Raw genomic sequence first — 21774 nt, 5'->3', positions numbered from 1 at the left:
ATCGAGCTTGCTAGACATGATCCGGTTGGTCTTGATCTCCCTAGACGTGCAGTATGCAACAACATAGTGACATTTGAATGTGCTGTCAACACGGCCGAGTCTCGCGCACTGACTATACTCGAAGAGGAAGGCGGGGAGAGAGCGTATATATCGTAGTTAATCATTCGCACCGGCTCGTCTATAACAGGTCTACCAAGTACAAGTATTGAACAGCGGAAGCTTTCCCCCTGGGGAGGTTGTCGTCCGCAAGCGATGCGCTAATCTGTAGCCGTTGCGGGAGAATCTCGCCAAGGCGCGTCGCGTGCCGTTGAAAATGCTGGTCAGGGGCATAATCGAATGCTTTTGGGACTGTCGACCGAATGACCTTGGATCGGAAGACGAGCGAAGGCTTACGAATTATCCCTTTAATCTACAGCACAGTCACTACGAACTACGAACTACGAACGCTAGGGTCTGCCGATCCTTGCCTTAAAGATGGATCAGTCAGTATGACTACATGGTTTCCTGCCAGACCTCATGCACGTTGAAAGAGGCGCGTTCTAGAAGAGCGTTCTAGAAGAGCTTGGCATGATTGATTAAGGAAACGCATAACTTAGCCATCCTTTGGGGAAAGGGGTGCTAAATAGCTGTGAGCTGGGATTGCTAGATTGCCTTAACTTAAGTCCTTAGCACGCTAGATGGAAGCCAGCTGATGCCAGATACCTTTTCCAAGATCTTAAGAGCCAACAGCTGCCTTGTGGTGTGTTTCAAGTGAAGCTGCCATTCCTTCTTAGACCATTCAGAGCATGCGCCAACAAGTCTTCTTTCATGTACGCTCACTGGTACATTCGAATCGCCCCTTTTGTCCGAAAGATCCACAGCAGGACACTCAAAACCCCTCTCTTGCGATACCAATGGAAGGACGTCGCTTTCGACCCCTGTCTCTCCACTTGTATATTGCAGAGACCGCTTTGCATGGGCCGATTTCCTTGAAACACTGGACTCATCCAACGTTCTCCGTACTTTGCAATGGACATCTTCGCATAGTCTTGTACTGTTCCGGGCCTGAGTCGAATGGCGGTAAAGTCTCTCGGAGTTCAGGCTCGCGTTGCAACTGCCCTTAGCTAAGGCATGCCAGAAAGCGTCCGCATAGTCAAGCCCACGTGAGATAAAATAAACCAACGCTCCGTGTCAAGTGCTCTGTAGTGCCTATCGGTGAACTGGATGCCTCCTGACATCTACAGCTCCTAGGCACGGCTCCGGAAACGTACATGAGAATCTGAGGGAGAGATTGGCTCAATCTGTTGAGGCGTGACACCACACTGCTGGACAGTGTGCGTTGAATATATATGTGCTGGCATAGAATGCTGAGATGGAGGTAGAGCATCACCAAATCCAAAACTTCAGAAAGGTAACTAAACTCTCACAGCTTGCAAATAGCCCGACATGTATTTTGTTCTTCCGCTCCTTTTCATTCCGCTCCCGCTCTTTGTGACTTCTCAATGATATAAGGCGACTTTCACCAAGTATGATGGCTGCATCACCAAGACACTGGGGGCCGATTCTATCCTGTTCCTGGTTACGCTGCCCTCATCTCCCAGAATGCTTTCGGTGTCGGTCCTGGAGAGGGTGCGGAACCGGCTTGCAAGACTCGCTGGAAAATCACCGGCGTTGATGATCCTTGTAGCAATTGCCCGCTATCGCACCCTGGGCAGATCATGATAGAGGTGCATAGGAGTTCTCCCATTTCTGTTGTTTTACCCTGCCAAAGACAACGCTAACCTGGCTCTGTAGGTCAACAATCTATGCCCTGCGCAGGGAAATCCATGTTGCGCCATGAGAACGACCTTAGACAGGAACCAGTACGATGCACAAGTCAACTTTGATCTGTGCACCGACTCCACCGCTGCAAGAGCATTTCTGGATCCTAGTGGCGTCGGCCTCGCCACAGTTTGGGCCACAAAAGTTCCATGCGATCAGTGGCCAAAGTCTAATCACTGAAGGAGGATTCAAAATCGATGATGATGGAACGAGGAATGGCTTTGCGGTTGTTATTTGTTCAACAGCAGAGCGAACAAGAGCTGTTAAACTTGAGGCGAGGTCCAAAAAATCAATCGGGCATTTTCCTGGCATGTAAGTACAATACATCCCTACCCCAGCTCATCTTGAGCTCACCCACGCAATGTCGCTTTAGCAGCCAATCCCCGTGAGCACCGGTGAGTACGAGCTGGACACCTGACACTTTGACTTGGAGAAGCCCAGTGTGGCTCTAAGCTCTCAGACTGGGGCTTTCTGATTGAATTGCAGCAGCCTTCGCTGTAGAATCAGCGTCCTTGATGACATTTTCATTCAAAAGCACCTGAATCACCTTGCTGCGGTCATTGGCTGCTGTAGCATGGAGTGGCGTCCAGCCTCTCTTATCGACCGAATCGATTAAGGCTCCTGCGTTGAGGAGAAGTTTAAAGTGGATGAATGGAATTCTATCTACCTGCAGAATCTATCTCAGAGGGAGGAGAGGCTAACTACTGCGCAGAGTGGTGCCTGCGTGGTCACACAGCGCCAAGGATTTGGCTGTCCGGAGTGCAGTGGTGCTCAAAAGTTTTCAATATACGCCAATATTAGAGCAGCACTTTGAAAGACTACTAAGATTCAGTGGCAACGTAAGCCGTGCACAATAGGGGTAGGGTCCCTAGCCTGCCCAGCGACACCCTGCCATCTTAACTTCTTCTAGGGCTGTCTTCCAGGCGGCATAACCTCTAGCTCCATTCCAGAGACCACTAAGCTTTAACTACCTAGCCCTTAGATAAGCCCTGTGCCTTATCATTGCACTAGTATATATAGAGCTAGCTTCATGTTACCCTAGTTAGCGTATATTGAAAACTTTTGAAGCACGACTCCGTACATGTCTCACCAATTTCAACAAGGAAGAGTAGCTCAGCAGGAGAGTTTCAACTTCATTTCGTGCTTTCGGTCTCAACCTTTGGAGCATTCCATCAGTCACTCATGGGTCAGAATCGAGATTTGATCAGTCGTAGCCGGCTCGTATCACACAATTTTGATAGTATAGCTCTCACTGCCATCAAAGTCAAGGTAGTCCTCCTCGCGTAATGTACGTGCACCTATGGCTTTGCGTAAGTCCGCCTGTGCGCCTTTGTGCGTCAATTTGAATGCGCCAATGCGTTGATACTGCCCCTTCACAGCGAGCATCTTTACCATAGCCAAGCCACCAACGTTTTCTTCCAGGCTTGAGTCGAGACGACGGGTGGAGTCTTTTTTTGGTGAGGTTTTGGCAATCCCAGAGGTTGACGAAGTCTCTCCACGTAACACCCTGCGAGCGAAGCGCACCACAGCAGAAGGCATCAAGTACACGGAATCGACTTCGACTTTATCCGGGCTTAGATTATCAATTGACCACGAGCATTGCGCATTACCCAGGTTCAATATCCCTTCCTTTGTGGTGAACAATGTATGTGCATTACGCCACCAATGCGGATCCTTTACTGATTCGGTGGGACGTTTTATGCGACAAATTGGTCCTTGTACAAGGAGATGTCCTCCACTGACTGGACCAAATGGGTCAGCGATAGGGTAGGTCGACGCCTGCAGAATTACTATAGTATCCAACCAATATTCTAAGCGTGTGGTTGCATACTCCAAAATCTCCAAGAAGACGGGTGTAGCCCATCCATCCACTGACGACCACGACCATGATGGAGCTCGAACTTGCTTGCTTTCTGCCTGATTAGAGCTAGACCATAAGAGTTGTCTTGCAAGCTTGTATCTCCAAAGACCGGCGAGATAGTCTTCCGCTTCAGCATCGAGGACTTTTCTTATCTGACGAGCAAGACCTGAAATAGCAACCAGCTTATCAGATGTGAAAGTCAACCCACCATACGTATATGCAGAGACGATATATGCCCAAGCGCCCATTAGCCGTTCTATTGCGCTCTCCCCAAGCTCTGCGTTTGACCTGGAGAGTGAGAGCTCCGCTTCGGTGGCAGGAACTATATTACCTAAGGGTAGAGGTTGGCATTGGACTACCGATGACCATGTAGATTTCAGTCGATGGATGAGGAGTGGTAAGCCGGAAGGGCAAGAATCCGAAGCAATCAATTCTGAGCACTCCCAATATACTTGGTCATCTGCAAATAGAAGCATGCATGGTGATAGAAGACGCTCTTGCACCACCCATGCCCGTGAATATAGTGGTCCGAACTCCAGATCGATCCACGGAGAATCGTCATAACAGAGAAATGTCTCTGGGTGATTGGGATTCCATGTACACGAGATTTTGCACGGAGTTGCTGCCGGTACTGCTCTATCAAAGAATAGGCCCTCATCACTATTCTTCGACATGGCACCAGCAATGGTACAGCGTGAATTAGAATACACTTTGTCCATCTGAGCAGATTCGTGCCGCCAATCCTCTTCTGAATCTTGAATGATGCACAAAGAATCAACCCAAATATATTGAATACCAAGCTCCCGTGTGACTTGGATGGCGTCAGCGTACATTATTGGAAGTTCGGAGGAGATGTCGGCTATAAATTTCCGAAAATTGTCCTTGCGCAGGACTAGCGAGGATGTCTGACCCCAACAATGACTCAAGGTCATATACTGCGTTTCGCTAGAAAGATTTGATGAATGTACAAGGCGAGCATAAGGCCGGGACACCGTTCCAACATCGATGAGCCTGGTCGGAAGCCTTGTAGTCTGTCTCTTTGCTTTAGGTAGCTGAGAGTGGCATAGCTGGTGACGATCCCAGCATTCCGTAATCCATTTGCTCGCTTGTGTTCGAGTTTGCCGGGGCCACGTCGATTGATGAGGAAGATGTCTTATCGTTGGGTAGGTAACACCTAGCGTTCGGATGGTAAGTTTGCCGCCGTCTGAGTTGGTACTAATACATACTGTTAATCCTTATCAGATCGATCCATTTGTAAATTCCACTTGAAGTGCCCTCTACGGAACTCGGTCTGAATCGAAGTTCAAGCACATCAGGGAATCGATCTGAGTGCCCTAGTTCGAACGCAACATGGTCATGACCCAGGAAACCAATGTTCGTAGGTACTAGGATCAAACGACACAGAGAACAGCCTTGTGCCCGTGAAGTCATCAGGCTAGCTATGCTGCGAATTCTTGTGGCCTTGTAAACACCACCGGCCCATGGAGAGCACTCATTGAAGTTCTCGCGACAGAAGTCGCAGAACGCGTCAAACGAATCCGACTCCATGATCGGTCTAGCTGTAAGCAGAGGTTTGACAGATAAGATCTCCCAATCAGGCAATATCCCTTTCTAGAGCTTTGTTGAAACTGTTCAGATTATTCGGGCGTGAAGTAACACTTGCAATGGACTTTCCGATATTGAAAAAAGAGTAGAAGGAATTTGGGTATAAAGATCGTGGTCATACCCGATATTTCTACCTCTCGGCTCCTTTCGTTGTGTGTTTTTTGCCACATACGTGCTGGGAGGGTCGCTTGACGAGCATGGCTGAGATACACCATCCCGATCGACAGATGTAGAATCCAATGCTAGTTCATAGATCGGAGCGATAAGGGCAGAGGAGGGAAGCACCATGGCGCAGCAATCGCTGAAATGGGCTGCATGTCGGAAAGCTGTGTGCTTCGTAATAAGAGCAACCCAAAAAGTACCAGCGGTTCGCCCAGAGACTACTGCAGGTGCCCATCCTAAAAGCCACCAGGCACTAGCACCCACGGAGGTCCCGAATAGTAAGGGTCACCATGGCAACGACCACGGGGACAAGATAAAAAGAGAGGATAATTTCGCGGCAACTGCTGGCAAGGGGACCGCGTGCATTGCGTCTACTTTTTAAAATAGCTTGGCCATGGAGAAGAGGGTAAAGGATTTGTTTGACCATCTGCAAAGGGTGCGTAGAAAGCAACTTGTATTATCTATTAAGGGGTACGGAGTTGTGCATCAAAAAGTTATCAATATATGTTAACCAGGATGAGCAAAAGCTAGCCCTTCTTATACTAGCGTGATGTTAGTACTCGGTACCAAGCGGAAGTATTCATAGCTCAGTGCTAGTAGCAGCTAGTTCTGATGCAGTGTCGCATTGATGCCTAGAAGCTTCTTGGACGATATTCCATAGTTATTGGCTATAGCAGGTGCTGCTTAACTGTTCAAGGCTTAGCGAATTCGTTTTGTAGTCCGTTTCCTGACAGAGATACTAGCGCCGGGTTATGGATACTTCTGCCTGGTACTGACTGTAGTAGGTGGTGGGCGTTAGGATGGTCAGAGAGGGTGGATGGCTGAAGCTTAACTGACACAGGCCTGGGAGACATGTCAAATAGCCTGAAAAGGGCTCTAGAATAAGGGGTCCTAGCAGCAGCTCTAGGGCTTCACTCCTATCGCGAATCTTTCACGTGGCGCTGAAGCTGAGATCGAGTGTGCTAATGGCGCTCTAATTTTAGCGTATATTGATGACTTTTGATGCACAACTCCGTAGCGTAGGTAGATGTACGTACAAATTAGCTGTACGGTACAGCAAAACAAGCTGCGAAATTGCAGTAGAAATCGCAATAGAAATTGACCAATCAAAGCAGGCAGAACATAAGGGTTACATGTAGAAAAACTGGCCAATAGGCGTTCATACAGTCTGGCCGGGTTCTAGCTGTTAATTCTCGTAAATCATCACGTCCTACATATGTGGCTTCCGCCACACCAAATGTTTGCATCTCGATTCCGTCTTTCCTCAGAAGACGGCAGAATTCAATCTGACCGGAGCTCTTTCTCCTGACAACCAAGCTACCTCTTTTGAATGCAGATAGAGGCGGCAACACGAACTGCACGTAGCCATGGAAACGAAATATAATGCACGAGCATGAGCAGAACACGAACAAATGACTAGTCGAGCGCTTCATACAAGCCGCAAATGCTGCTTCAATGTATTAATATGTTACAAGCCCATTGACATTTCTCCCGATTTTTGTGAAATGCATCATATCCAAAGTAACGGCATAAGTATACCAGCACCAGAGAACACTCAACTCTGAAATCCATTCGCTTGAAAGCTGGCGCTCGCTCCTCACCACTATTACCTTTCTCCATTTCTTGCCCCATGAATTGCGGTAGCAGCGCCTGTCCTGAGTCAGGCCACTCTTCCAGATCCAGTCCCAACAATACCCTCCCGTAGCGCGTGACTGAACGTTCTGCTTTCCGGCCCCTCTAGCAGCATATGCAAGTCTTCACTTTCCGGCGGCAGCTGGACACCACTCCCTGGCCTTGGGTATAGCTTCGCAATTTCGTCTTCGTACTCGTCGTAGTCATCTTCGAGATCGCTGACCTCATTCTTGGGAGTTGGATATGCGTCTTCTTTCGTAGAAGAAGCAGGATTGGGAGTGGGGGCATTGCTGGGTTGAGGTGGAGACGGTGCAGGAGGAAATTGCCACAAGGGAAGGTGTGGAGCCAAGGTTGATGCCTGCATCAAGAGGTCTACCAAATGTTCCTTGGAGAGCGAATTGAAATAGTCCTTCTTGGAACTTTCTGCTGAAGGCAATGGCGTAGGAGTCGGCTCCTCTACACGCGCAGGCGGACGTTCAGTCTTCGGAGCTCGCACAACTTTATTCGGCTTCTGTTTTATAGCAGTGCACTCGGTGCAAAACCATTCGCTGTTCGGATCTAGAACCAACTTTCTCGGTATCATCGGACTGTGGCATCTCTGGTGCCAGCACCGATTACATCCATCACAGAAGACGATGGCATTCTTCAATGGTCCATAACCTCGTAGGCAATGCTCGCATAAGGCGCTTTGCTCCTTACCCTTGTATACTTTTCGCTTGATAGGAAGCTTACCAGCATTCGAGCTGGCTGGTTCGCTGAGACGGGGCTTCTTATGAGACGGACTTTCTGGTGGCACGAATGCAGGTGGACGTTGTGTATGGCGTCCTGAGCGAGTCTGTGTGGCCTGAGGTGTAATCTCATCACCGGAATCGGATGTGGAGTGTAAAGGGGAGGGTGACCTTTGCTCTAAATCCGATTCCACAGAGGTGCGTTTGCGCTTTCGAGAGATCGGTTTCGCTTCAGACGGAGGTTGGCTCGACATGGATTTCCGCTTCCTTGGTCCTCGCTTGATACCTGGACGCCCTCGACCCAGTCCTTTCCCAGAATTGACGATCTCTCCACTAGGAAGAACATAGGTATGACTCATCCTCATCTTAGGTTTAGGGGTTTCCGGTTTTTCGACATTGGGCTTTTGCTTGGACAATACCCCAGCAGTGTTCGTGTCCCCTTGTGCTGACTTGGCTGAAGACGGTAGGACCTCGATAGTGGATTCGTCAGACTTCATCGACGAAGCACCAACCCTCGAGAGCTCCGTAGCTGACCGCGATGGCTTCTCTGATTGTACAGTACTGCTCTTGCCCGTTGATATACCTGCAACAGCAGATAGCTGGTTAGCAGAGTCATTCGATGGCTGTGAAGGCCCAGTCTTAGGCTTTGGTATCAGCGCTGAAGCAAAGGCTGACTTCAGCTTCGACTTGTCGAATATGCCTGACGCCATTCTCGGCCGTTGAAATTGAGCGGCGTTTTTGGCAAGTGACCCTGGCGGAACGGACTTTTCTGTGGACTTCGTAGATTCCATGAGGTCGTTTGCCAAAATTGGTGCCTCGTCGGTAATGCTACCCGCACTTTCCGCCTGAACCCGTGCAAGTATCTCCTGTGTTGAAGCAGACAGATCTGGTAGCATCTGAGTCTTAGGACCAGAGAGCACCGGCTCTTTTGGATACGTTCGATTGACCTCTACAACGTCTTGCGAAGAAGGGCGATTGACCTTCCGCGACATGTCGAATGTATCAGATATCATTCTGTTGCAGGCGATGTGAATGGTAGGTTGAGCCCAGACTGCTACTAGCTAGCAGCTTGCTTTTCGCGAGTTTAGATCGTCTCCTTATTTTCACCGCTCTGCCTTTCACCGTCTCATTCGACTTAGCGCTCTGCGGAGTGATTGAATCAGAGACGCACTACACGATAGAGATCTCGTCTGGTCATCTTGGAATATTGAGATGGCAGAAGTTCAATGGTGCTACGAGGTAGTTACAGAAAGAATGAACCCAACCTCAAGTGGACACTAAGTTAGAGCATCATGTTCAGGCTTGGCACTATCTTGGCATCAAAAAGATTCCTTCACGGATTGTGTTCACACTTGGTTTTCTACCAGTGGCTGTTGCGGTATCGATTATTGCCAATGATTTTATTTATAGAGCATGTCAACAATATAAAATGCCATTGAAAAATGTCTTGGGCAAGGTTTGAGACGACCAAGGATACATCAGCACTCCACAACAACTACCCTTCATCAAAGAATGCACTTTATAGAACCCACAGAGAGTACCAGCAGAGTTCCCCAGTACCTATGATGTGAAGACTAAGGCTCACTCTCCACCCAAATACTTTTTGCTACCCCTAGGTGGTCCCTGGAAGCATTCCAGCGTTATGCTGATTGAGCACACACTCAGGACAAACACGGCTATTGAAACCGGCATGTCTGACCAGCGCAGGGTCCCTACTCAGCCAACAACGGGTCAAGATGTCATTATTCCACCGCGACAGAGCCTTTCGCCATCTTCATCCGGTCCGGCCTCCAATCTTGTTAGAGTCTGTCCGTGCCCGGTGTCGCCAGAATTCTTCTTTCCGAGACCTGTACAGCCCACACTCCGTACAGAACTTCAGATCTTCAAGACCGACGTCACAAAGAATGAAAAATTCATCCATCATATAGGTCACCTCGTCCGCTGGCATAGAGGTATGTAGCAACCCATGTTCAGTAGTGATTCGAGCAATGTCTTTGCAAGTGAGTGCAAGGCAGGCTCGTGCTGGAAAATCGAGTTGTTCAATGATCCGAATGAGCACATTCTCTGGTAATGAATGGAATACATTCCACGACTGGCGTATCAAAAGCAAAATTCGGTGGGCAAAGACCTCGTCTGTTGGGTCATACAAAGTGGAGGTAGGTAAGACGGCTCGAGGGCGAACATCTATGTAAATGTCAACGCATCATCGTTGGTGACATGCTGGACTGTACCGATAAAGGGAACTTTAATACTGGTCTCGTTTCGATCTGCTCCGCTGAAGGCATGGTGGATGGTGGGGGAGTGCTTAAAGCTATGACCCTCCTGAATTCTGGAGATATGCCGAAAGCGGAGGTAATGCTGAAAATCGACATGGGCTGAAGGTTGGAAGTGTGCTGTTGTTATTGGCTATTCAAGCTGAAAGTATTAGTTTGACCGAGTCTTGACAGCCGCTTTTTATCGCCGAGCGATACATCTGCCAACGGGCAGTACTTGTGACATACGGCGACTGCAATGATTCAGTCCGGGTGTGCGTGCCACAAACCGACTCTAAGCCGAGTCACTGTCATGTCTATCACATATGGCGAAGCAACATCTTCCGAACCTGGCCCCTGCCTGGAAGACTCTAGAGCGTCATTGCACCAAGAGCCACATCGACAACACTGAAGGTCAATTGTGCTCAACTGGTATCTACCCTCATGCCCGGAACGAACAGTACACTGTTGAGCACCGACGCTGCCTAGTCCTCGTCACATCACCCAAACCAGCCTATTTCCCGAACCAGCCGGGCCGTTACCGCGCATGCCTGAGAGCAGAATGAGGCCCAAACCCAGAATGGTTGCTCGAAAACTGGCTCCTTATACACTTCATCTACACCTTCAGTGGTTCCCTCCCTCCCATTACCCAACCTCTAAAGGCCTATTCTAGAAGTGACTTACACATTCCTCCTCTAACTCATGAAACCCAGCAGACAGGCAATATTGAATATCCATCAAGGCTAGGTGGTGAGCCATCGCAGACGCCCGGATTCCCCTACTTCGAGATATCTGCCGTCCACCCGGCACCGGAAGTTCCATACAACCATTTACCTGTTTTCTAGATATCCAATCCCTTGCCTCTTGGACCCCGTCCTAGGTGATTGAATACACACGCGGTTGCTGTGGCGTGTTACGGGGGAAGTGGCATGATGCGAGGCGGGGGTAATCTTGTCACTTTAAACTATATATCAGAGTCCATAGGTATGTACCTAGTCAGGCAGGTAGAAACAGATGATATATTACAACCGTCATGCAATGTACACTGACGTGAAACTCGAACTACTCGATATAAGCTCTATGCGTTCAAACGTCCTGACCCAATGTCGTCCCAGCGAACCATCTATACCCTGCTCACTCATATATATGTATGGTATCAGGTGACCGGACTGAGAAGTTATTGCACAGGGAAGCAGAGACCCATGCATGAATCAGAAAGAAAAGTCCCCGAACTCCCCCCTCTCCCCACCTCTGGAAACCCAGTCTAAGTCCAGTCGTTCGTCTAACAATTGCAATGTCTATGCCCCAAGACCGCAAGGAAGAAAGTGCGAGACGTACTATAGCTCTCCCGATCTCAACCCAACCTAACCCAGCCCATCACGTCCCATAAGGTCTCATCCTAGCAGTTCCAGAGTGGATCACGTAGTCAAGCTCCTACATCTTAACGCAGCACCAGCGGGCCTCATCATGCCGACAGCAGCCTCGGCGCTCCCCCTCGGATCCATGCGCCTCTTGCCGCCCATCATCGCCTCCCTGGTAAGCATCACCCAACACGCCTCGATCACCTTGCGCATCCATGCCTGTTCTTCCCCGGGCAGACGCTTCGTTAGACATGTGTTGCTCTTTATGAGCCCCGAAGCCGGAAGCTGCTGCTGCTTTAGGCTTTGCGTCTGACTTGGGGTAATGGTATGAGGCATCCCAGCACTCTCCTTGTTACCCGGAAGTGTTGAAGAAACCGCTCTACGTGTCTGATAATACGACCCCTGCTGCTGCTGCTGCTGCTGTTGTTGCTGCTGCGGCGTCCCAGCAATCGCCGAAGTCGAGAAGGAGGACAGGCCGCAGCACTGCCTAATCAACTCCTTGACACCCATCTCCAGATCCTCCGCGCGGGCTTCGATATCCTCCCAAAAATGGAGGCCCCAGAAATCATCCTCCGAGACCGCGCGATGGACAGCGTTCAGCCAGAAGCTGAAGTCTGGTAGCGCGGCTGTTGCTGCTGTTGATGCCTCCACACCCGTCGTCATCGCCTTCTTGTTTGTGTCGCAGCTATTCTCGTCTTGTTGTTGCTCACCGCCATTTCTTTCTAGCATATCCCGTAGGTACTTGCTGAGCCGACAACTCGCAACCACGATCCGAATGAACGGCTCCGAATGTAGGACTTTGAGGACCACGCAGGCCGGACAGCCCTTCATGCTACACCAATCTTTTTCCTCTGTAATGAAGCATTGCAGCCAGGAGAAGGCGCCGGACGATTGATCGTGGGGAAGCGGATGTGGAGCTTGGGGATCTGGGTTGGCGGGTTTGGAGTTGGTGGGAGATTATGCGGGCAGCAGAAAGGGCGGCGCGGGAGCGGATTTGGAGAAGGGGGAGGAGGAGGGAGTGGACTATGTCGCGGTGGAGAGTAAATGTGTGTTTGGTGGAAGTGGGAAGAGGAGTGTGAGAGAGGCAGAAGCTGAGTGTTGGTTAGCTTTTGTGTAGGGGTAGGTGATCGGAGGCGTGCAAGCATACGTGGCGTTCTCCTGGTTCAAGAGATGGGTGCGGACTATTCTGAAGCCTTCGTTTTGCTCTAATCTCGTGATATCCTCTTCTGATATAGTGAATGGTGATCTGATGTCCATTGCCTTAGATGTGTATGGTGAGCGGAGACGATGCAAGTGCTATCGGTTCTGTTTTGTTCGATCGATGGGTCCAGCCTGTCAATCAGGCGCGATAGAAATCGTGCCTTGTTTCCTGCGATCAAGAGAAAGTAGATATAACATCAAGCGACGAGCTTGAGGTAGAGACAGCGCAGTGACAAAGCGATAGAGGAGGTTAGTGTTGACGATAGAGTTCAGAAAGCAATAAAAAGTAGGGGAGATACACGTAGGTGAGTTGCAAGTATTTGAGCTATCATGCATGGAACTGTCGCTGAAGGAGCCGTTTGGGAAGACAAGGAAAGAGCTTGAACCACTAACTTACTGCTGTTCGAACCATATTAGATGTGGGAATGTGGCTTTGGTTTGGATTTGGGGGTTTCACTGGGAGTGAAAGTGCCTCGACCCATAGAATCCTTATCCTGCTGTCAGCTAACATGGCGTTGCATTAAACTGAATCTAGCCAGCTGGTACCATTGGTTCGGGATAACATTTGATCGGAGACGCATCCTAGTCAACCTATCCTGATCAAATTTGAGAGAAACGAAAGCCACCTTTGACCCGAATTCGGGGGACAAGTGGACCAGGCCTTGGTTAGTTAAGGCTTGTTTAGGTCGAGGAGGGTTGGTTGGTGCTGTGTAACATCAGCGTTAAAAGATCCACAGGGTTAGAAGCATGGAGCATCTGGCCTCTGAGGAAGATCATGCAGCTGCAAGGTTACCACATCGAGAAAAGTGGAAACGTGATTTCGCTTGCCATGGAAAAATAATTAAGTGCAATCTTAGGTAGTACCCTCGTGGTGAATGAGTAGTGCGCTTACTTGGTGCCACCGAGAAATGAGTTCCAGTATCCAATCAACATGGTTGCAAAAATAGATTATGACCATGTGGGTAAACTGACGTTGCGCTAGAACTCACTTTTTGGCGGCACCGAGTATGCTTTCTTGTCAAGGCCTTTCAGGCGATTGTTTGGCATCAGAACAGATCTGCTGATTGCTAAATAGGGATGGGTGGTCGCTAAACTCAGTAACTAGTAAGTTACGCTTCGAGAAATTCGCTTGCCGAGCTTCTCTATAACAGGAAGGCAGCTGAAAATGGAAATGAACACGGTGTAGTATTCGGAAGTCAAGGACAATCAACACACTTGCCACACCAAAATTGACAAGCGAAGTCGCGGAGTCCCTTTGAGATCACGCAAGACACGAACGCCAATGGTATGCAGAGAAGGTATAATGCGGAACAAGCAAAGCAACCACCAATCCACCCTTAATTACTAGCTCAGACCCATCAACCAAGACACGTTATTAGAAGCCAAAATTGTCTAGCAAGGAACTCGCGTCCGGCTCTTCGAACACAGTGGGAGGCGGCTTCTTCGCCCCAGTTGTAGCCTTGCCGAACGTGTCTTCTTTGATTTCTGGACTGGGTGGAACAGTCGATCGCGGACTGGTCAATTGAGGCAGATCATCAACCACCAGACTACTCCTGCGTCGCAAGAGCTGCCGAGGATCATTGGTCCTAGATGAAGCCATGCTTAGTCTCTTCACTGGCGTAGGTGCGGCCCGTAGAAATTCCCAGTTGCGCACCAGGTCCAGGGCCAGCAGATCACAACCCATGCGTGAGTACAGACGAGCATTGCGGAGGATGAAGTCCCACTCCTCGCGAGGTCGTATCATTGTCGCTCCCCTCAAGGTTAAAACAGTCTTTTCTCGAAGCTGTCGGTAAAGTACAACCAGGGCTGGGTCATTGGACAGGTAGCTTTTGGCCCGAAGTGGTATGTTGTGATCAGGTGAGTCTGGCGATGACGGCGAACCGTCGAGTAAACTATGTATTGGCGAGATAAGTGCCCTCACAGCTCTGTCGCGTTTCTTCAACATCCAGAAAGCCCACGTGGCCATCCATCTATTGCCGCTCTCAGCTGCATGCGGTAAAATTCTGTCCTCAATCAACTCTTGCAGAACAGGGCCATCTTCACCTTCATAGACGCGGGCGATGGTCACAGCAAGCTGTATGTCGTCCAACTGATGCACACAGACATTGACCGCGTCCTGCAGAGCACCAGCAAGCAAGAAGAATGCAGCTGCGTATTCGAAGCGATGCTTTCCAAGCAGAGCGTACGCATTCTTTAATGCGGCCGTCTTCCATCGAGGTTCATTGAAGTTGTTGGCCAATAACCTCACGGTAGAGGCCTGCTCACGATTCCACGACGCCATTCTCCACAAGCCTTGTAATACTGCCTTCTTGCCTAATGCTAGATAGTACAGACTGCAGTTTACGGGTGATTTCTCGTATGTCTTAGTGTATTCGTTTCGTGCGATGACCTCCAACTGAGCCCTTAGAGCAGTGCTGTCCGTGATCCACATGAACATACCACTTTCTCGGGCATGCTCCCACAGCATCTTTCCGTGGAAGGAACGAGAAACGAGATCAATCAAGATATCCTGACTACCGCTATAAAAGGCCCATGTGATCTCGCGCCAGGAGACGCCGAGTAAGGCATCCGGCGAACGACCTCTTCGCAGCATATGTTGGCGGAAGAACAAGAGGAATCTAGCAGCATTCTCGTCCATCGATCTTCGATGTTTCTCCACAGCTGCAACACATTCGACAATATCGGCCAAGTAAAATTGTTCATGGTGGGAAATCTGCGGCAGAGTGACTTTGACTAGATTCTCTGTTAAAGATGCAGCAACATTCTCGTCAACAACTTGGGGGTCTTCCTCAATCGAGAAGTCAGCAAAGGAGGAATGCATCTCCTTGGAAGCACCGCCAGCCATGAATTGGTCTTCCTCCGAAAGGATCTGCAGTGGCAAATCCAGGAAGCTATCGATCTCGTCCCGCTCGAATTTCAGCTTGTGCAACAAGGTGGTCATTATTTTGTGCACGAGAGCAGTTTTCCCACCAAGAATACATTGACCAAGAAACTGGGGATGAAACACAGGTAGTGGCCCGTTCAGTCGTCGAACAACCTGAAACAAGTCTAGGGTAGCCGACTGCCTCCGAGGAAGTCTGAATTCGGAGACAAATTGATCACTGATTTCGACGTCCCGATCAAAAAGAAGTATCTGGTTGCCTGCACCAACAGCCAGATTACCACCTCCAAGCCAGCAAGAATCGCCAATGGGATGTGGCGTAAGGCCGCGGATAAGGACTTCATGTATTGCTGCCCATGCAGGTTTGGCATCAAGATAGTCATACCGAAGCTGGGACAGGAGAATCACTCGATGAGGAAAGCCAACAGCCAATACTGATTGGTTATCAGGGGTCGAAGTCCAATCGAGATCTTGAATAACATCCGTCTCCGAAAAGCGTTGGTCGTATTCCAATTGCGAACCGGTGGTGTCCCAGATCGTTAACCTGGTACGTGATTGGTCAATGACGGCAGCTTTTCTGATCGAGCTACCACTGGCAAGCGAAATATGAGGAATCCCAGTCTCTACTGTTGAAGTCATGAGCCAGTCAATGCGTCGACCTCTCTCATCAATGCGAGCAGTCATCATTCTCAGCGTTCCTGAAACAGAATACGCTAGGGCGATGTCGGTGGCAAATATGTCCAGGAAATCCGAAGCGGTAGCGAGAGAGCCTGCGGGGTCCACTGGCAAGACGTAGGATAGAGGCTCGGGAAGGTCGACGGCAAAGTCGCAGAATTCCTCCATAACAGAGCTATCTCCATTGGCTCGGTCGGCGCCTGGCACGCCTTTGACTTGTGGGACCAGCTTCCAGACTATGCCCTTCATGTCAGCGCAAATCGTAGCAACGTATATGCCTGACGATGTGCCAGCCGGTGTGGGTATCTGCAAGACACACAAAGGCTTGCTGGAGACAGAGAAGTGACACATCATGAGCCTCTTCGCGGAATAGCTTTGTGTGTCCCATAATGATATCGCATCATGATGGAGGTTGACTAGCAACTTTCCATTGTCGAGCACACAGCTTCGGTGGATGTGCTCATCTGATAGTAAAGAGCTCTGGCGGATCAGCCGAGGGCCAAGTTTTGAAATTGTCTGCTTCCACACAACTGCGTGATTCTCATCCGTGCGGGACATGATGGTGGTACCACTGAGACTACGGATAATCTTTTTCACCGGTCCATCATGTCCAGACCAGGTCGCTTTGAAACGGACCCGGTATTGTCGCTGAGAAGGATCAAAGAGCTCCGTAACCTGCGTATCGAACCAGTTGATTCTCCCGTCATAGTAGTGTACCAGGACAGTCAAAGATGTATCTGATGTGGTCCCAGCAAATGTATAAAATCGTGCATAGTCTTCGTCAGAGTTGCTCTGTTGCCCGAAGGAGATATTCAAGCCCTCCACATGAGCGATGTTGAACACATTAGCTGGTCGGTGATTCTTGCTACCAGCATTTTCTAGGCCCCAAGCTGACATCCGACCGTGCCCATCGAGCACGACACAGATCTCTGGACTTCGATTAGCGATCTCAATCAAGTGCTCGAGAGCATGGTTTTCGTGAGTTTCAGCGTGAGAACTCTGCACAGCACGTTCAGCAGCCGCAGAAAAGTCCCGACTGTCGATCACGAAGGCATAGCGTCTGTCAGTAAGGGCCATCAACGAACCTTGACGTGGCTGAATCGATATATTCATATCTATTTCTCCCCATTGCTGGAGCACGGACAGCGCATGGTTGTCCGTGGCGGTCCATACTCGGATCTTGTTGTCCGAACAAAAGGTATATAGTAGGTCTTCAACGTTCTGCTCGACGTGCCAGGGTTTGCGCCAATGTATGTCAGTAACGGTGCTGGGATGCCGTAGGTATGATACGTCAAATCGCGTATCGTCCGACCCAAATGCTCGTCTCCTCCATATCTTCACTAGCCTATCATGATATCCGATAGATGCAATAAGGCTAGCATCTGGAGAGAATTGCACATGCTGGATTGGATTGGCCAATTTCTGGGTCCACGGCGAGAATGGTTTTTCGCGATCAGGGAAATGCCAGAGTGTCAAAATCGAACCGCCAACCAGGAGCTCATCTGGAGAGCCCCATGATAAAGCTGAAATTTGGCGCTCTTCACCTTGGGACTCGGATTGCTGGGACCACTGGTGTGTGTCAGCTCCTGCGGAGAGCCCCCCAAGATAATTGACAAACTCTGAGCACACCCTCCTCTTTGCCCACGGGCCTGTAGATAAAGATATGGATGTTGTCACAGACAGCAATCTTGCCTGACCTTTCGTCTATTGTCACCGCCTCGAGAGATGCCGCATCGTCAATGTAAATGGTCTGGAGAATCTTCTGCGCATCGCCTAGAATGATAAGAGCCCTGCCGCTGATATATGTCTATGTGACAAGCTGTGTCAGGATGGAAATGCTAAAAAGAGACTGTGATACTGACAATGACTCGAAGACCATCCCAGTGAGCTGTGCATAGAGCTTGGGGCTTCGCTGGTGGTTTCCCAGGTAGAACGGCTCGCATAGGCGCGACTTTAGGGTTGGTGCAAGTGCAAAGACTTCATTATTCAATCCACGCTTGACTTGAATGAAGGAAATTGCGGTGTATAGAATGATTCGGTGTCAGAATAGTCTCTGATGAGTATTCAGGATGGTGGTGAGATGATGATGTATTGCTCATCACATGCGGTTCGTGGTGGTCTGCAGATCTAGCACAGAGCTGCGAGTCAAGGGATCCTGGAAACGAGCCTTATGGAGGACCAGAGGACCAGAGGACCGGAGCGATCTCCGGAACCGTCAGTCCTCACGCAATCTTATCATTACATACTGTTCAAGATCCATGAAGGACTAGCAAGGTACGTACATCACAGAAAGTGCAAGATATCCGCAGATCATGCCAGCTCTGAAGACTAGGCTGACAGAGACTACCCATGGATTTGTTATCCAATACCATGAACGCTTAACCCAAGCAGCCACGACGATAGGGCATCACTTTGACCAGAACAAAATTCCAAACATCTCCATCAGTCATTACTTCATCAGAAACTTCATTCAATCATCTTCCTCTGCATTCTGCACATTCGATCCACGAGCGCTTTTGAATTCCAGTCCACCTCTTCTGGCTGTTGTGGCCCGCCCCTGACCAGGGGAGTTTCCATTTCCAGCCCTTAATCTTGCCGCAAACGGCGGTCTGAAGGGCGTCACAGGTGTCGTGGAAAGATTCGCCAGAGCTTTTGCCCTTGCAGCCCGCTTTGAAGGCGTATTCAGGTATCCTGGCGCTGGCATTGGTGTCGAGGTGGCTAATGGCTCATTATCAAAGGATGGGACCCAGTCGCTGCCTTCGAGTAGATCCGCTTCAAATGCCGTCCATTCCTCCGCCTTTCGTGTAGCACCAAGATCATTCTCGTTTGCACTTTGTGGCTGGTCTTCATTGCTGGCGGTCGCGTAGCCAGCGTCTGTAGGCTCCTTTTCTTGACGCCTTTCAGTAGGCGCATCGCTGATCATGCCTTGGTAGACCGAACTTTGCGTTCTACTGACCCAGTGGCGCAGTATGTTTCGAAGATGCTTGTTCCAATGCCGGTCATGCATGGCATCTGCATCTTGTTCTCGACGCCTCATCTCGAATGCCCTCATGCTGAACCTTCTGAGCTGGGCTGAACACATTTCAGACATTTTGAGATGATAGAACTGGTCGGCACGACTTTGCAAGCTGTACAGATGTCTCGAGGTGTCAACCAGCATTCCCAGAGAACGATCCAGAAGTCGACGTTCGTAACGAGTCGACGTTTCGATATCCTCTGCTTTTCGCTGCAAAGCTGTTTTTTGCCACACGTCAAGAAGTCGATTTTGTAGGAACTTCATCTTGCGGTTGTAGACCTCTTCACCTTTCTTGGACATACCAGCATTCTCGCTGCATTTGTGAGACCACAGGTAAAGCACGCCTCTAGCAAGATTCATCTTACATTTTCTCCTCATTCTGGCATGGGCGGCCCTTTCACGAGCTTTCTTCCTTTCTGCTGACGCAGCTCGCAACACCGCGAGATACCTTGTCATCAAGAAATAGAAGCGGGCGTTTTTAGCCCATGTCTCCAACTTTTGTTTCGCTAGGAGCTGTAGGCGTATAGCTTCGATGGTGTCCTGCTTTAGTTTTGGGTCATAGAAATCCAATGCCATCCGTGCGTATGCTCGAACCACCGTCATTCGGTTCTTCCAACGGCTAAGAGTCAATTCCATCACGTGCTGCTTTCTGGCATCAACGACTTTTGCTTCTTGGCGAAGGAGGATTTGCCATTTCTCTCGAGTCCCAGTGTGGAAGAACTGTAGCGTATTTCTCTTCTGGCGTCGTTGGGTGATCCTGATCATCAGAGCATACCTTTGAGCTATCACCCATTTGTACAGCGCCTCTGCTACAATTCGCTCATTCACTCGAGCAGCTAATGTCTGAGATCGTAGAAGCTCGTTCCAAGCTGAGTAAGCATTCTGCAAGGTCCTCATCCTATTGACTGCATCTGCGCGAAAGACCATACGTGTTCGAAGCTGCCAAATGCTGAATTGCGACCGCGCTATCCTCCAATCCCTCATGCGCAGTACCATGTTCGCGACGGGTCTCAATCTTGCTTCGGCGTGCCAGTGCGTTAAAGGCGTTCCTAGCAGGCGTGACTTGCGGAAAGAGTCGGCTTGATGGTATCCAGCAACATCAATTCTTGCCTTAGTGGCCCAAGTTCGGAAGACATTTTGGAGGGAACGTCGTACGAATCCTGTGTCTGCCCCAAATTGCCGTGCTCGGTTCTCCCTGTAGGCCCATAACCACTTGTTAAATGTACGTCGCTGAAGTTGTTGCTCTCTATATCGTGGGGCGGCTCGTTCGCACCACTCTCGGAACCAACGCCAAAAAACGTATTTTGTGAGGTTCGCATGATACACTTCCAAGGCGTGTATTTGGTCACGGTAGTACTGAGCGGCTCGCTTCCTGATTAGGTTTAATGGTGCTTTGAGGCCGTGACGTTCAGCCTTGAGTTCGTTTGTGACCGTGAATTCGTACCATGCGTTGAAATACTTGGTGAAAAGGAATTTTCGACGAGCCGCATTTGTTTTTGCCACAGCAGCAGCCGTTATCTGTATCCAGTGTGTAAAAGATTTGGTGAGCAGGTAGAGGTCATATGCCTGACCTGCTCGGTTATGCAACCGCTCAAAAAAGCGCTCCTCCCGGTCTCGCTGACGCTTTTGCTCATGAGCAGCGCGCCAGAAGTCAAGGGCCTGACGCTTCAAAGTCAGGAAATCCTTGGTCACTGCTTGCAGCTCTATAGCGCGGATATGTTCCGACCTTTCTCTAGCGTAGCGAATCCATCGATGGAGTAAGTTTCTCTGCAGATTCCGAAGTCTCACATCTAAAAAAACCTCGGCATGACGATCCAGATCCATAGAGGGCTGGTAGAACGCCTCCTTGGGGTAAAGCTTCGAAGGCGAGCCCTCAAGTTCACTGTCGGTGGGAACCTCATCCTGGCTGTATCGCTGCAACACTTGTCCTTCGAGGTGTGCCTCAGGTCTTCCATCTCTAGATAATTGGTCTTTTGGGACATGTAGGCCCCTCTTATAGGCATCTTTCACCCCATGCCTTTTCGGACTCGTGCTGCTGTGGGAGTAACGGCGCTGCTTGCTCGGCTGCGCTTCGTGAAGCATTTGAAGGGATGCGATATTCTGTTGCTGTATAGCAAGTGGCGCTCGTTCATCCTGCAGCCGAGACTCGGACGCTCGAGATAGTTGACGTGGTTTGGGCTGTCGTATCTGTTGGCTCGTAATATCGTGCATGGACGTGAAGGAAGCACGTCTTGTTGGCCGTCTGGGAGAAGTATGTAGAAGGGATCTGTTCTCGATTGTTTCGTCGGTCGGTTTCGCTCTCGCCGTACCCTCGTAGTCGTTGTGAGCCGGTAGGTCATCGTCTCCAAAGGCCAACTGTACGCCAATCTGTCGCAAAACGTATTCAAATTTGTCGTAGAGCAGATCGCCAGGAATCTGAGGTTCGCCCAACTGCAACACAATGCGCAAACAGGCGCGGTCTTGCCTCGTGTCAAGTCCGTTCTCCGCAAAGACCTTCTCATAGGCTTCGAAAAGAGCTCTTTTTGGCCGCTTCTGCACGTCGTGTCTTTGTTGAGCTCGCAAGACGATCTGGTGGAGGAGCTCGACATCTGTTCTCATTTC

At 49.8% G+C, this 21774-nt stretch overlaps 5 protein-coding genes across 5 annotated transcripts; all 5 read right to left on the bottom strand.

Moving 5' to 3' along the window:
• Positions 1-3024: 3024 nt before the first annotated feature.
• EPUS_04324 (uncharacterized protein) lies at positions 3025-5209 on the bottom strand (the record flags this gene model as incomplete). The annotated part of the gene is made up of 2 exons (XM_007788236.1): positions 3025-4835; positions 4888-5209. 2 exons carry the CDS (start codon positions 5207-5209, stop codon positions 3025-3027), a joined length of 2133 nt encoding a protein of 710 aa, XP_007786426.1.
• A 1879-nt stretch (positions 5210-7088) lies between these two features.
• EPUS_04323 (uncharacterized protein) lies at positions 7089-8780 on the bottom strand (the record flags this gene model as incomplete). Its single annotated transcript, XM_007788235.1, has 1 exon — positions 7089-8780. The coding sequence occupies one exon, from the start codon at positions 8778-8780 to the stop codon at positions 7089-7091; it is 1692 nt and encodes a 563-aa protein (XP_007786425.1).
• A 2678-nt stretch (positions 8781-11458) lies between these two features.
• Positions 11459-12232, bottom strand: EPUS_04322 (uncharacterized protein; the record flags this gene model as incomplete). Its single annotated transcript, XM_007788234.1, has 1 exon — positions 11459-12232. One exon carries the CDS (start codon positions 12230-12232, stop codon positions 11459-11461), a length of 774 nt encoding a protein of 257 aa, XP_007786424.1.
• Positions 12233-13976: 1744 nt separating this feature from the next.
• On the bottom strand, positions 13977-18100 carry EPUS_04321 (uncharacterized protein; the record flags this gene model as incomplete). Its single annotated transcript, XM_007788233.1, has 3 exons — positions 13977-17726; positions 17776-17964; positions 18020-18100. The coding sequence occupies 3 exons, from the start codon at positions 18098-18100 to the stop codon at positions 13977-13979; spliced, it is 4020 nt and encodes a 1339-aa protein (XP_007786423.1).
• Positions 18101-18627: 527 nt separating this feature from the next.
• EPUS_04320 (uncharacterized protein) lies at positions 18628-21771 on the bottom strand (the record flags this gene model as incomplete). The annotated part of the gene is made up of 1 exon (XM_007788232.1): positions 18628-21771. The coding sequence occupies one exon, from the start codon at positions 21769-21771 to the stop codon at positions 18628-18630; it is 3144 nt and encodes a 1047-aa protein (XP_007786422.1).
• Positions 21772-21774: the final 3 nt, after the last annotated feature.

The sequence above is a fragment of the Endocarpon pusillum genome (assembly GCF_000464535.1).
Source record: "Endocarpon pusillum Z07020 unplaced genomic scaffold C713767, whole genome shotgun sequence".
In the NCBI taxonomy this organism is placed as follows: Eukaryota; Fungi; Ascomycota; class Eurotiomycetes; order Verrucariales; family Verrucariaceae; genus Endocarpon; species Endocarpon pusillum.
The sequence above is the reverse complement of the archived record's forward strand: the minus strand, read 5'-3'. Positions and strand labels throughout refer to the sequence as shown.